The sequence below is a fragment of the Salvelinus fontinalis genome, chromosome 1 (assembly GCF_029448725.1).
Source record: "Salvelinus fontinalis isolate EN_2023a chromosome 1, ASM2944872v1, whole genome shotgun sequence".
NCBI classification, from domain to species: domain Eukaryota; kingdom Metazoa; phylum Chordata; class Actinopteri; order Salmoniformes; family Salmonidae; genus Salvelinus; species Salvelinus fontinalis.
In genome coordinates this window covers 12,867,323-12,884,132 of record NC_074665.1, presented here as the reverse complement: position 1 = coordinate 12,884,132, position 16,810 = coordinate 12,867,323, and the positions used below count along the sequence as shown (strand labels likewise).

At 47.9% G+C, this 16,810-nt stretch overlaps 1 protein-coding gene across 3 annotated transcripts in view; it reads right to left on the bottom strand.

The window, feature by feature from the left end:
- LOC129816905 (SAP30-binding protein-like) overlaps nucleotides 1-16,052 on the bottom strand; it is a 30,851-nt gene extending 14,799 nt beyond the window's left edge. Inside the window, exons 1-3 of one of the 3 annotated variants that reach the window (XM_055872033.1) lie at nucleotides 15,827-16,052; nucleotides 11,848-11,966; nucleotides 11,690-11,734 (exon numbers count right to left, since the gene is read on the bottom strand). In XM_055872033.1, the coding sequence (XP_055728008.1) occupies nucleotides 11,690-11,734; nucleotides 11,848-11,966; nucleotides 15,827-15,920 (258 nt within the window). In that variant the 5' untranslated portion in view covers nucleotides 15,921-16,052. The remainder of the gene's footprint in view (nucleotides 1-11,689; nucleotides 11,735-11,847; nucleotides 11,967-15,826) is intronic. The other 2 variants (XM_055871913.1, XM_055871987.1) reach the window with 2 other exon arrangements.
- Between the last annotated feature and the right edge of the window lie 758 nt (nucleotides 16,053-16,810).

Here is a 16,810-nt window from a genome sequence, read left to right as displayed (position 1 = left end):
ACCATGGACTGTCCTGGATCTCCAGGAAGCATAACATCGCAGCTGCTGTCGATGTTGATGCACTGTCAGTTACACCAGTTAAACATCTTGGTAAAATGTCCATACCAGTTATACATCTTGGTAAAATGTCCATCCCAGTTATACATCTTGGTAAAATGTCCATACCAGTTAAACATCTTGCTAAAATGTCCATCCCAGTTATACATCTTGGTAAAATGTCCATCCCAGTTATACATCTTGGTAAAATGTCCATCCCAGTTATACATCTTGGTAAAATGTCCATACCAGTTAAACATCTTGGTAAAATGCCCATCCCAGTTATACATCTTGTTAAAATGTCCATCCCAGTTATACATCTTGTTAAAATGTCCATCCCAGTTATACATCTTGGTAAAATGTCCATACCAGTTAAACATCTTGGTAAAATGTCCATCCCAGTTATACATCTTGGTAAAATGTCCATCCCAGTTATACATCTTGGTAAAATGTCCATCCCAGTTATACATCTTGGTAAAATGTCCATCCCAGTTATACATCTTGGTAAAATGTCCATCCCAGTTATACATCTTGGTAAAATGTCCATCCCAGTTATACATCTTGGTAAAATGTCCATCCCAGTTATACATCTTGGTAAAATGTCCATACCAGTTAAACATCTTGGTAAAATGCCCATCCCAGTTATACATCTTGTTAAAATGCCCATCCCAGTTATACATCTTGTTAAAATGTCCATACCAGTTAAACATCTTGTTAAAATGTCCATCCCAGTTCTACATCTTGGTAAAATGTCCATCCCAGTTATACATCTTGGTAAAATGTCCATACCAGTTAAACATCTTGGTAAAATGCCCATCCCAGTTATACATCTTGTTAAAATGTCCATCCCAGTTATATATCTTGCTAAAATGCCCATCCTAGTTAAACATATTGTTAAAATGTCCATACCAGTTAGAAAACTTGCTAAAATGTGCATACCAGTAGAAATCCACTAATTTGAGCTGAAAGACGATGGCCAGAGCTTACCCGCGATGTTGCACAATGATGTAAGTCAATAAGTTTGTCAAAATATGATATATTTGGGCTTGAAGTGCCAAATCTAAACGTCTGACTTCGGATGTTTTCGTGAGTCTTATGCGCAAATTATTTTCATGCCTACGTTTAGTTTAAGGGTTGGGATTAATTGCAACCTGGCAGCATGGCAATCACAAACACTGGCTGCAAAGCGATACATAGCTGTGCAAATGCATTGATACAGTGCCTTCTGTATCATTTTGTTACGTTACAGCCATAATCTAACATTGATTAAATAAAATACAAAGTCAGAAATCTACACACAATACCCCCATAATGACCAAGCAAAAACAGGTTTTTACAAATGTTTGCAAATTTATTGAAAATAAAAAACAGAAATACCTTATTTATATAAGTATTCAGAACCCTTTCTAAAATACTTGAAATTGAGCTCAGGTGCATCCCGTTTCCATTGATCATCCTTGAGATATTTCTACAACTTGATCAGGATCAAGGCAAAGATGAACGGAGCAAAGTACAGAGAGGTCCTTTATGAGAAAACTGCTCCTGAGCACTCAGGACCTCAGACTGGGGTGAAGGTTCACCTTCCAACTGACTAACCGGTGCCCCTGCACATTGACTCTGTACCGGTATCCCCTGTACATAGCCTCGCTATTGTTATTTACTGCTGCTCTTTAATGAATTCTTACTTTTATTTTTAACTTGTCTATTTTTTACTTAAAACTTATTTTTCTTAAAACTGCATTGTTGGTTAAGGGCTTGTAAGTAAGCATTTCACTGTAAGGTTTACTTGTTGTATGTGGAGCATGTGACAAATACCATTTGATTTGAAGAGGGCAACGACCCTAAGCTCACAGCCAAGACAATGCAGGAGTGGCTTCGGGACAAGTCTCTGAATGTCCTTGAGTGGCCCAGTCAGAGCCCGGACTTGAACCTAATCGAACATCTCTGGAGAGACCTGAAAATAGCTGTGCAGCCACGCTCCCCATCCAACCTGACAGAGTTTGTGAGGATCTTCAGAGAAGAATGGGAGAAACTCCCCAAATACAGGTGTGTCAAGCTTGTAGCGTCATACCCAAGAAGACTCGAGGATGTAATCGCTGCCAAAGGTGCTTCAACAAAGTACTGAGTAAAGGGTCTGAATACTTATGTAAAATCTGTTGTTATTTTACATTTTTTGAGCAAACATTTCTAAAAATCAGTTTTGGGGGGTATTGTGTGCAGATTGATGACGGGGGAAAAACAATTGAATCAATTTTAGAATAAGACAGTAACGTAACAAAATGTGGAAAAAGTCAAGGGGTCTGAATACTTTCCAAATGCATTGTAACTTTCATTAGCTGGCTAAGGTTAGCATGCGAGCTAGTTACTGACAGCTGTCAGTCAGTGGCCTATTTGTTGTAATTTCTCTGCTACACGTGGAAGTTACCACAACGTCCCACCCCCCCCAATTCCTGAATAAATATTAGCAGCCTGCGTCAGTCTTCGAGGTGGAACCTAAATTACATTTTCTGCTCTAGGACAGGAAGTACTCTAAATAGGTGCGGCAACTTCCTCTGAGGTGGGCCTTTAAAGGGATACTTCAGGGTTTTGGCAATGAGACCTTTATCTACTTCCCCAGAGATTTAGTCCCGTGTGGCTCAGTTGGTAGAGCATGGCGCTTGCAACGCCAGGGTTGTGGGTTCATTTCCCACGGGGGGACCAGGATGAATATGTATGAACTTTCCAATTTGTAAGTCGCTCTGGATAAGAGCGTCTGCTAAATGACTTAAATGTAAATGTAAATTTCAAGTGAAAACGGGCTTGGCAGGAGGTGGGGCGATCTGAGCTGCTTCTAAAATACGGCCCGTCTTTGCCAGAACTTGGGCCATAACACAGGTTCAGCAGTTAGGAACAGTGCTCTTATTCACTGGAAGATATACACTTTCCGCCACCCAGTCACCTAGCAATTGCATGGACACATCCAAGAATTGTCATGAAGAGGGCCTGATGGCCAAACTAAGTAGGACAGGAGGACCCAGGAAGGGGTGTGGTTACCAGAGGTTCTCCCCCCCCCCCCCCCTGCCCCCATCTCACTGTAATGAATGGCACTTTCAGCCAGAGAGGAAACTACAGCAACAGAACTAACAGCTCGGCCAAACTGACATTATTCTGGGTTACTGCATATTCACTATGGGCAAAAACACAGGTCACGGGGGTAGAGAGGGGGCAAGAAACAATCAAACAACCCCCACTCTTTCTCCACTGTCCCTGACGCGATCAAGACACAAATGTGACACATATGGTGACAACCCCTCCTCCGCCCATCACTTTCCACCCCACTGCCTTCCACCCCACTACTTTCTCATTGACCAAGGAGAGAAGGAGTGTTGGTTCTATCATGGTTCTTTCGAGGTTCTTCTAGTCTGTGGCAGTAGTCCACTCCTGGTCACTCTAAAGAGAGCAGGCCATTCTATTACTACTGTTATTTGACACACAAATACGTCTAACACAGATCTGTAATTTTCTCAATTCAATCTAATCAAAGCCATTGCATAGGCAGTGGATAGGAGAACGTAGTGGCTAGATAAATCAACGCCTGCGCAACAAACAAGCTATTACCAGTAAGTTTTGGCTACGAGTTGAAGACGTGTTTGAACAAACTGCTAAGCGTTTAACTCTCTTAGATTACCAGTAATGTGCAACAGTCACAAGAGCCTACTGAGTTTGAGTTTAATTTTTACAGGGACAGTGCACTTTAATCAACGTTTCAGTAAAAGTGCCGGTTTTAGCCAGCCGGCTAATTTTCATCCGCAGTCCCTGGGCAGGTTATTAAAAACAATTACAATATAGACAATAGCAAAATAGAACAAGCAAGACATAGCAACATAGGACAAGCAAGACATAGCATACAGACAGAGCAACATAGGATACATCAGAGCAACATACTGCTAGATACATCTCCTTTACAGAAACTAGCATCATCTAAACCCAACACTAGATGACTTGTAAGATACAATAGGAAGTACGTAGCAGATGAAACACAGTTACGGAGTTCGGCCCTTAGGACAAAATGGGGACCAATGGTGTGGCTGACAAGGCATTACTCATAATAGTGGGTCTCAGCACTAAGGCAACAGTAGCTACATACAGGATCAGATCATAAGACAGGGAGAAAACAAGTAGCAGCTAGTGAAAACACATTACGGATTAAGTCTTTGTCAGGTTCTGGATCGGTTTACCACAACTCACCTCTGACAAAGTCAACACACCTCACCAGTCCTCCACCTGACCTAACCCCCCCCCCCCCCCCCATGACACACAAACCTCACCAATCCTCCACCTGACCTGACCACCCCCCCCCCAAAGTCACACAAACCTCACCAGTCCTCCACCTGACCTGACCCCTCCCCCCCCCCCCCCCCCCCGAAGACACACAAACCTCACCAATCCTCCACTTGACCTGACAAACCCCCCCCCCCCAAGACACACAAACCTCACCAATCCTCCCCCTGACCTGACCCCCCCCCCCCAAGACACACAAACCTCACCAGTCCTCCACCTGACCTGACCCCCCCCCCCCCAAAGACACACAAACCTCCCCAGTCCAACACCTGACCTGACCCCCCCCCCCAAGACACACGAACCTCACCAGTCCTCCATCTGACACCCCCCCCCCCCCAAGACACACACAAACACATCTCACCAGTCTTCCATCTGACACCCCCCCCCCCCCCCCCCAAGACATACACAAACACACCTCAACAGTCCTCCACCTGACCTGACACCCCCCCCAAGACACACACACACACAAACCTCACCAGTCCTCCACCTGACACCCCGCCAAGACACACCTCACCAGTCCTCCACCTGACCTGACACCCCCCCAAGACACACACAAACACACCTCACCAGTCCTCCACCTGACACCCCCCCAAGACACACACCCCCCCCCCCCAACCTGACCTGACACCCCCCCAAGACACACACAAACACACCTCACCAGTCCTCCACCTGACACCCCGCCAAGACACACACAAACACACCTCACCAGTCCTCCACCTGACACCCCCCCAAGACACACCTCACCAGTCCTCCACCTGACCTGACACCCCCCCCCAAGAAACACACAAGCACATCTCACCAGTCTTCCATCTGACCCCCCCCCCCCCCCCAAGACACACACAAACACACCTCACCAGTCCTCCACCTGACCTGATACCCCCCCAAGACACACACAAACACACCTCACCGGTCCTCCACCTGACCCCACCCCAAGACACACAAACCTCACCAATCCTCCACCTGACCTGACCCCCCCCAAGACACACAAACTTCACCAGTCCTCCACCTGACCTGACCCCCCCCCCCCCAAGACACACAAACCTCACCAATCCTCCACCTGACCTGACCCCCCCCCCCCCCCCCCAAGACACACAAACCTCACCAGTCCTCCACCTGACCTGACCCCCCCCCCCCCCCCCCCCCCCAAAGACACACAAACCTCCCCAGTCCAACACCTGACCTGACCCCCCCCCCCCCCCCAAGACACACGAACCTCACCAGTCCTCCATCTGACACCCCCCCCCCCCCAAGACACACACAAACACATCTCACCAGTCTTCCATCTGACACCCCCCCCCCCCCCCCCCAAGACACACACAAACACACCTCACCAGTCCTCCACCTGACCTGACACCCCCCCCAAGACACACACACACAAACCTCACCAGTCCTCCACCTGACACCCCGCCAAGACACACCTCACCAGTCCTCCACCTGACCTGACACCCCCCCAAGACACACACAAACACACCTCACCAGTCCTCCACCTGACACCCCCCCAAGACACACCTCACCAGTCCTCCACCTGACCTGACACCCCCCCAAGACACACACAAACACACCTCACCAGTCCTCCACCTGACACCCCCCCAAGACACACCTCATCAGTCCTCCACCTGACACCCCGCCAAGACACACACAAACACACCTCACCAGTCCTCCACCTGACACCCCCCCAAGACACACCTCATCAGTCCTCCACCTGACCTGACACCCCCCCCAAGAAACACACAAACACATCTCACCAGTCCCCCACCTGACCTGATACCCCCCCAAGACACACACAAACACACCTCACCAGTCCTCCACCTGACACCCCCCCCCCCCCCCCAAGACACACACAAACACACCTCACCAGTCCTCCACCTGACCTGACACCCCCCCAAGACACACACAAACACACCTCACCAGTCCTCCACCTGACACCCCCCCCCCCCCCCCAAGACACACACAAACACACCTCACCAGTCCTCCACCTGACCTGACACCCCCCCAAGACACACACAAACACACCTCACCAGTCTTCCATCTGACACCCCCCCCCCCAAGACACACAAAAACACACCTCACCAGTCCTCCACCTGACCTGACACCCCCCCCAAGACACCCACAAACACACCTCACCAGTCCTCCACCTGACACCCCCCCAAGACACACCTCACCAGTCCTCCACCTGACCTGACACCCCCCCAAGACACACACAAACACATCTCACCAGTCTTCCATCTGACCCCCCCCCCCCCCCCCCCAAGACACACACAAACACACCTCACCAGTACACCTGACCTGACACCCCCCCCAAGACACACAAACACACCTCACCAGTCCTCCACCTGACCTGACACCCCCCCCCAAGACACACACAAACACACCTCACCAGTCCTCCACCTGACACCCCCCCCAAGACACACACAAACACACCTCACCAGTCAACCACCTGACCTGACACCCCCCCAAGACACACATAAACACACCTCACCAGTCCTCCACCTGACACCCCCCCCCCAAGACACACCTCACCAGTCCTCCACCTGACCTGACACCCCCCCAAGACACACACAAACACATCTCACCAGTCTTCCATCTGACACCCCCCCCCCCAAGACACACACAAACACACCTCACCAGTCCACCTGACCTGACACCCCCCCAAGACACACACAAACACACCTCACCAGTCCTCCACCTGACACCCCCCCAAGACACACCTCACCAGTCCTCCACCTGACCTGACACCCCCCCAAGACACACACAAACACATCTCACCAGTCTTCCATCTGACACCCCCCCCCCCCCCAAGACACACACAAACACACCTCACCAGTCCTCCACCTGACCTGACACCCCCCCAAGACACCCACAAACACACCTCACCAGTCCTCCACCTCACACCCCCCCCAAGACACACACAAACACACCTCACCAGTCCTCCACCTGACCTGACACCCCCCCAAGACACACACAAACACATCTCACCAGTTTCCATCTGACCCCCCCCCCCCCCCCAAGACACACACAAACACACCTCACCAGTCCTCCACCTGACCTGACACCCCCCCAAGACACCCACAAACACACCTCACCAGTCCTCCACCTGACACCCCCCCCAAGACACACACAAACACACCTCACCAGTCCTCCACCTGACCTGACACCCCCCCCCCAAGACACACACAAACACACCTCACCAGTCCTCCACCTGACCTGACACCCCCCCCAAGACACCCACAAACACACCTCACCAGTCCTCCACCTGACACCCCCCCCAAGACACACCTCACCAGTCCTCCACCTGACCTGACACCCCCCCCCAAGACACACACAAAACACATCTCACCAGTCTTCCATCTGACACCCCCCCCCCCCCCCCCCAAGACACACACAAACACACCTCACCAGTCCACCTGACCTGACACCCCCCCAAGACACACAAACACACCTCACCAGTCCTCCACCTGACCTGACACCCCCCCCAAGACACACACAAACACACCTCACCAGTCCTCCACCTGACACCCCCCCCAAGACACACACAAACACACCTCACCAGTCCTCCACCTGACCTGACACCCCCCCCAAGACACACATAAACACACCTCACCAGTCTTCCCATCTGACACCCCCCCCCCCCCCCAAGACACACCTCACCAGTCCTCCACCTGACCTGACACCCCTCCAAGACACACACAAACACATCTCACCAGTCTTCCATCTGACACCCCCCCCCCCCAAGACACAAACAAACACACCTCACCAGTCCTCCACCTGACCTGACACCCCCCCCAAGACACACAAAAACACACCTCACCAGTCCTCCACCTGACACCCCCCCCCCCCCCCCCCAAGACACACCTCACCAGTCCTCCACCTGACCTGACACCCCCCCAAGACACACACAAACACACCTCACCAGTCCTCCACCTGACCTGACACCCCCCCAAGACACACACAAACACACCTCACCAGTCCTCCACCTGACCCCCCCCACCCAAGACACACACAAACACACCTCACCAGTCCTCCACCTGACACCCCCCCCCCCCCCCCCAAGACACACACAAACACACCTCACCAGTCCTCCACCTGACACCCCCCCCCAAGACACACACAAACACACCTCACCAGTCCTCCACCTGACCTGACACCCCCCCCCCCCCAAGACACCCACAAACACACCTGACACCCCGCCAAGACACACACAAACACACCTCACCAGTCCTCCACCTGATCTGACACCCCCCCAAGACACACACAAACACATCTCACCGGTCTTCCATCTGACCCCCCCCCAAGACACACACAAACACACCTCACCAGTCCTCCACCTGACCTGACACCCCCCCAAGACACACACAAACACACCTCACCAGTCCTCCACATGAACCCCCCCCCCCCCCCCCCACAAGACACACACAAACACACCTCACCAGTCCTCCACCTGACCTGACACCCCCCCCAAGACACACACAAACACACCTCACCAGTCCTCTACCTGACACCCCCCCAAGACACACACAAACACACCTCACCAGTCCTCCACCTGACCTGACACCCCCCCCCAAGACACACACAAACACACCTCACCAGTCCTCCACCTGACCTGACACCCCCCCAAGACACACACAAACACACCTCACCAGTCTTCCATCTGACACCCCCCCCCCCAAGACACACACAAACACACCTCACCAGTCCTCCACCTGACCTAACACCCCCCCAAGACACCCACAAACACACCTCACCAGTCCTCCACCTGACACCCCCCCAAGACACACCTCACCAGTCCTCCACCTGACCTGACACCCCCCCAAGACAAACAAACACATCTCACCAGTCTTCCATCTGACACCCCCCCCCCCCCCCCCCCCCAAGACACACACAAACACACCTCACCAGTCCACCTGACCTGACACCCCCCCAAGACACACACAAACACACCTCACCAGTCCTCCACCTGACACCCCCCCCAAGACACACCTCACCAGTCCTCCACCTGACCTGACACCCCCCCAAGACACACACAAACACATCTCACCAGTCTTCCATCTGACACCCCCCCCCCCCCTAGACACACACAAACACACCTCACCAGTCCTCCACCTGACCTGACACCCCCCCAAGACACACACAAACACACCTCACCAGTCCTCCACCTGACCTGACACCCCCCCAAGACACACACAAACACCTCACCAGTCCTCCACCTGACCCCCCCTTCCTATGTTATGGAATGCTACCGTTCTTCAGACAAATTGCATCCAGTGCCTGATCATAGGCCCCTCGTAGCATAGTCAATTGTCAGACACACACATAATGCTATGTTATTAAAGTGTCCCTGGCCCTGTAATGATTCTGTTTGTTTGAGTAGCACCTAGCCCTCCACGACCCGCGGAAATCTAATTGGCATAATAAACAAATCCCCGTGATTAGCCGTCATTTTAAGCTAGAGATATCAGGTTTTCTATCGGTTGTTTTTCTCCAGGATGCCCACAAGCTTCACAAGACTAGTCTGAAGGTCCCCAGTACCAGGTTAAAACAATGAATGGAAGTACAGTATATATGGAGATAGTTTAGTGCCAAACATAAGGAGTAAAATTCATGTAAAAAAATATACAAATAGTTTCCTGATCCTTCTTATATCTCTCAGATATAGAACAAACACTTCAGGACAAACTTCCTTTCGATTTCTTTGTTTGATGGAGTGAAACTCTTATTCAATGCATTTGTATGGGCTAATAGCAGTAAGGGCAAATTCAATGCCACATCAATTATTATTTTTTTTTTTTAAGTACTTCAAATTCAAAATCAAATAGCTAAATTATCCTTGGTTTGACCTTAGAACAATTCTATATGTTAGATTGGTAGAACCAGTAAATAGTGATAGCAGTAGCCTGCCAGCAAGGCTTGTGACTTCAAGTATCGGCCAATAAAGACAAATCATATAATAGATCAACAGTCCCACCTAGTGGCACCTACAGGGAATGTTAACAATCTTCACTTCTCTTTGCACCCAACAGACAATCTTGATTATTATTAACCTTTATTTAACTAGGCAAGTCAATTAACTTCTCTAGGATAGGGGGCAGCATTTTCACGTTTGGATGAAAAGCGTGCCCAGAGTAAACTGCCTCCTACTCAGTCCCAGATGCTAATATATGCATATTATTAGTAGTTTTGGATAGAAAACACTCTGAAGTTTCTAAAACTGTTTGAATCATGTCTGTGACTATAACAGAACTTATTTGGCAGGCAAAACCCAGAGGACAAACCATTCAGATTTTTTATTTTTGAGGTCACTATTTTCAATTACTTTTCATTGGGAATCCAGATTTCTAAGGGACCTTGCTGCAGTTCCTATCGCTTCCACTGGATGTCAACAGTCTTTAGAAATTGGTTGAGGTTTTTCCTTTGAGAAATGAAGAAGTAGCCATGTTCAGAATGAGGCTCCAGTGAAGTGTACTGTTTTTTAGAGGCGCGTGACCAGAAAGCATGCTACACATTGTTTTCCTCCGGTATTGAACACAGATCATCCCGTCTTCAGTTTTATCGATTATTTACGTTAAAAAATAATTACAGTTGTATTACAAAAGTAGTTTGAAATGTTTGGACAAAGCTTACAGGTAACCTTTGAGATATTTTGTAGTCACGTTGTGCAAGTTGGAACCGGTTTCTGGATCAAACGCGCCAAATAAATGGACATTTTGGATATATATCGACGGAATTAATCGAACAAACAGGACCATTTGTGATGTTTATGGGACATATTGGAGTGCCAAGAGAAGAAGCTCGTCAAAGGTAAGGCAGGAATTATATCTTTATTTCTGCGTTTTGTGTAGCGCCGGGAGGGTTGAAATACGATGGTCTGTGATTGTTAGCTGGGGTGCTATCCTCAGATAATAGCATTGTTTGCTTTCGCCGTAAAGCATTTTTGAAATCTGACACGTTGGCTGGATTCACAACAAGTGTAGCTTTAATTTGGTATATTGAATGTGTGATTTCATGAAAGTTACATTTTATTGTAATTTTTTAGAATTTGGCGCTCTGCATTTTCACTGGATGTTGGCCAGTTGGGACGCTACCGTCCCACATATCCCAGAGAGGTTAAGAAAAAAATCTTATTTGCAATGACGGCCTACCTCAGCCTCCCCTAACCGGCCGCCCTATGGGACTCCCAATCACGGCCGGTCGTGATACAGCCCGGGATCGAACCAGCGTCTGCAGTAGCACTGAGATGCAGTGACTTAGACCGCTATGCCACTCGGGAGACCCATGACCCCCTAACAAACATTAAATAAGCCCAAACCATTCCACAATCAGGGGGGGGTTCAAATACCTTATAATCATCTGTGTCTCCCCCCTCGTCAGACTCATCCATTTCCTACAAAAGACAAAAATGCAAAGCGTTAACATCCCTGAGTGACCCAACACACACAGAGAAATACCTCAAGCAGGGTGCTGTGAGAAAGAGAATAAGTTGGAAAGAGAACCGACGGAGTTACGGGAGCTCTCCACGCTGTCCTCGTCTCCAGATGCCTTGTCGTCGCCATCCTCAATCCGGCTAATGTCGTCCTCTCCGTAGGCAGCCGACACCAGGCCTACTCCATGGTTCTCTGCAGAATGACAAAGAGCTTGGTTATCAGGTTGGAAACATGACAGCATTCAGTTGCCGGGTTCCTGACCCAATAGCAAGCTAGCTTGCTGGGATTAGGTCGGCCTCTACTTCATCAACATTTTGTATAGGCAGTGAATTGAATAAACTGGCATTTGGGATTTACTCTACTGGTAGTGAAATTGGTTGGTCCTTTAGTCATTGGACATTTTAGACAAAAACATCCATTGAAAATTATTATTGACCCGTTTTTTCTGGTAATGCTTTCTGATTTCTATCACCTGACACATGAGCAAAACCATGCCTGCACAAACTCAGCAAGTCTCACTATCGCGTGAGCGTGTGTAACTGATGCCAGTTAGCGGTGGTGCGCGCTGATAGCATTTCAATCGGTGACGTCACTCGCTCTGAGACCTTGAAGTAGTTGTTCCCCTTGCTCTGTACGGGCCGTGGCTTTTGTGGAGTGATGGGTAACGATGCTTCGAGGGTGGCTGTTGTTGATGTGTGCAGAGGGTCCCTGGTTCGAGCCCAGGTTGGGGCGAGGAGAGGGACGGAAGCTATACTGTTACACATGCAGTCAGGTGACGCACAAACTTTTCAAAAGTCTGTTTAAATAATAATAACCTGTCAATATTGTCTCTAAAATGACCAACGGCATAACACATTAATGATGAACTTGGCGGACAACCGGTAGAGTGAGTTTAGATAACGTAAAATGGATAAGTAAAAAATTCAAATGAGAGTTTATTCAACACTGATTTATAAAGGTGCCGGACTGTTCTGTGTGTTGGAATCTAGCGAGGAATGTGGAGTAATGGGTCGTTGCGGGACGAGCCACATTCAGATACCAGGTAGTAACGTTAGCAGGCTGATGACATGCCCCTCTTCCATCCACACAGAAAGCTAGCTAACGTTAGCTATATTCTGTACAGGGTTCACACAACACCTTGTTTCAGTTAACGATAATAATTCAGTGTTTGTTTACCGTGTTGTGGGACAAATATCATTAGAACAATAACACACAGATAAAGTATTTAGGTAGCTAGCTAGCAACATTATTGAACCTACACAATGCGAGTTTTGGGTAACCACTTTTATCTCAGTTAGGACAGATTTGGGTCCGAAATTCTAATTTCTATGCAATATCAGTCAGAGTATGTGAGTGGAGCGTCGGTCTTCTCGCCCACTCCTGCAGTAGCGCTCACGGTAGGCCCGGCCCAGCATGCATCTGTAGTCTACTTGTGTGCTGCTATAGCCCCTTGCTTTAGCTACTGTCATGGAGTTCGCTAAATATTTTCAGAAAGAAACTGATAAAACACACAGGTGCTAAATCAAGGTGGCTTACAAAGATGAGGACCAAGAGCAAGCGAGGGAGTGCGGTGATGAACATATATATTACGGTCATAAAATCACAGATGTCTCTATTCAAATATTATTTGTCTATTTCTCTGTTTGTTGATTGGTGGAGGAAAACAGGTCAATGTAGCCTACTGTAGGCTACACTACCTTTTAAATTCTTCTGAACGAATGTTGACGTTAACTTGATAGCAAGAGAGACTTTTTCTCTCAGAAAGTATCAAAAGAAAGGTAGATAATGAAAATTGAAGTTTCTGGGAAGAATGGACAGAGAGATATGCGATCATCTCACCATCGTTTACCAATGCCAAGCCAGTGTGTCTTATTTAGAACGAGGCACTGTCAAAGTGGCGTTCCTGCCCAGACAGAAGCCCGACGCAGAGAGCATTAACTGCAAGCTACAAAGACTACTTTTTTGGCTGACATATTCTGTCACTTAAATGGGTTAAATCTGCAGTTACAAGTTAGAGTGAAAACAGTGGTGTACATTGTGGAAAAACTTGAGGCCTTTACTCTGAAAAATGAGTCGTTCGATTTGGACTTGTCATCTGGAAGGTTACTGCACTTCAGCACACTGAAGAACCCACAGGCAGAGGGACCAGGCCGCAGCGTTGTCACAGAGGTGGTGGAAGATTTCATCAAGCAGCCGAGAGACAACTTCTCCACCAGATTTGAAGATTACATCATGCCCAAAGGTATTTGTACGTGATCCTCTCACAGTCCGCCCAGGTGGATAATTCTCCTCCCTTGCTATGAAAACGATACCCTCGCTGTATGAGGCCGCAATTCAAACTGAGCTGATTGAATTCCAGACGTCGAGCCAAATCAGAGATGCGCTCAGGAGTGCCGAGTCCCTGCGTGTGTTGTTGGTGTCATGCTCAGAGGAATACAGCACAATAAAGAAACGTGCATTTTATGTGATAACAATGTTTGGATCAACTTACACCTGCGAGTCCTCATTTTCTTCTATGAACGCAGGAACCGGCTTTCAGATGTCAGACTTCCTGCGCATTAAAATCACATCCATCTCACCCGACATCCACAAACTGGTTTGCTGCCTGCTTTATTAGTTGACTGTCTCCCGTATTCTCTCTCCCCATGAATTGAGTTCAAATGTAACTTTTTAATTATTTAGGTAGAATAACTTGCTTTTTGGGACATTGCATTTGGGACTTTTTGCATGTCGTAATTTTTTCTAATATTTTAAAACATTAAAACAATCGAATAATTTGGGGGGCCCAAAATGATTTGGCCAGCGGGCCGCCAGTTGAGGAACCCTGATCTACGCAATAGACCATAATTGGCCCAATAGACCTGCCATTTTCCCATGTTCAAGGAGCTTTCCGTTTTGATTGGGTTATTTTGCCTAAAAAACCTTTAGGCCTACATATAGAAAAATAAAAACAACTCTGCCCAGCCTGACAAGAGTGGCCAAAAGAGTGTTTAGCCTCCCCAGTGGCTTTGCAGGTGAAGAGAAGATATTCTCCGCTGCTTGCCTGATGCTCTCCAGGCACCATCGCTTGAGCCTGAAGCAGTGGCATTTCTAGACCATTTCAACTGGGGGGGGGGGGGGGGGGGGGGGGGGGCAAGCTGGGGCCAGTTGTACTGTTAGAGAGGCCAGTTGTACTGTTAGAGAGGCCAGTTGTACTGTTAGAGAGGCCAGTTGTACTGTTAGAGAGGCCAGTTGTACTGTTAGAGAATGCCAGTTACATCAGACGTTATTGTTGTCATATTGTTTTCTTCACTGCATTGCAGGCAAAAGACCATGTTCACAATCATCATCGTTGCCACTGTCTAATAGCGGATGTAAAAAAAGAACGATAGCAAAAATGTGTTGTGTAAAAATTATTTCATACTCCACATTTAGGGGGCCACAAAGGGGTCCAAAATTGTTGTCTCCCCCCCCCCCCCCCAGAACCGCCACTGGTCTGAAGCCACAGACTGACCAAACCCGTGTTTGTAAAAATGAATTCAAAAGGTACTAATAAGTCATTTTTCGTTGAATTTGTATTTAATTCGAAGTCACAGCCTATACGGCCAATTTATAGACTATAATGATTTAACACAACGAAATGTTGTTTAAATGCTGAGCGCTTTATGTCCCAACCAACCTATTGCGTATCACTCGCAAATGCTTAACAATTTATTTATTCGTAGGCTATAACCTTGAAATAATATAGACTAAATAATTCATTTTCATTCGTTCTTAGGGTTCCTGTCTGGCTCCTTACCTATTTAGAGTGTTTATATGCTGTTTAATTAATATGACATGTAGCCTATTTGAAATTACGTGCGCTTCTTACATTCACCTTTTTATGTTTATTCAAATACTTTTCATTCAAATCCATATGGTTTGGTTTCAGAACTTTAAAAAACAAAATGGTAGGTCCAGGTAGTCACACAAATAGATGGGTATTGAAGCGCTCCATGGGCGATGTGCGGGATTTCTAACCTCTCAATTCCGCTCACATGCTCTGATATAAGTAGCTAAAGTAAATTATCTACCTGTTTCTTCGGTTTCTGGGTTGGAATCTGCCTCAGAGTCGTCTCCATAGTCCGCCAAAGAAGAGAGAAGTACACTATTTTTGCTGTTCGCCATTCCTCCACCGGTCGCATACCAATGACGTCACTTCTTCTTCTTCTTTGGGATTTGGTTGGCGGATCGCATCCAACTTTTAGGTGCATACACCGTCACCTACTGTACTGGAGTGTGAGGCCATTCACGGCCTACCTACGAAAAGGAAAAGGAAAATGACTCTGCCAACTATTAGCCCTCACAAAATAATAACAAAAACCACACCACTACATTCCAATATTTAACTCTATCTAATCCTACCAATATTTAACTCTATCTAATCCTACTCCAGATCAACGGTCTGGGAGGACAGAACACTGCCATTCAACACCTCCTGCAACTGTTCTGCAGTAAAACCTCACAATCCCAAGTACTTCTCTGCAGCTGCCACCACAACATCTATCCTCTGTGATTTACATTCCATTCCAGCGGTATAATTGACCAAGATGCCCATGAACGCCAACAAACCAATCTTACTGAAGCACATGCTATTCCTATTACTCTACTCCCAGGGGTCTTTTTAGGATCCCTCACCCTGGACCCATCTTCCTCAACTACTCTCTTCACTGCCTCAGCATAGGACACCTTCTGCACTACTCTGATCCTGGCAACTTCAACCTGCCTTTCTCTCACCGGACACCTCTGAGCTCCAGCACCATTGATACCCCCACAGCTAACACACACAACTTTTTCCAACGATACTACACATTCCTTTGTCTCATGTCCTCCTGCACACTTATCACATCTAGGACTCTCCCTCCTACACTGCTGCCACATGAACCTAAACTTTACACCTAAAACACCGTAAGGGGTTTGGGACAAAAACTCTAACGGACACATCCTAACTTGACTTTATCTGGTAAAAACTCTGCATCAATAGTACAGACAGTGTCTTCTCTGTTTCACCACGCTCT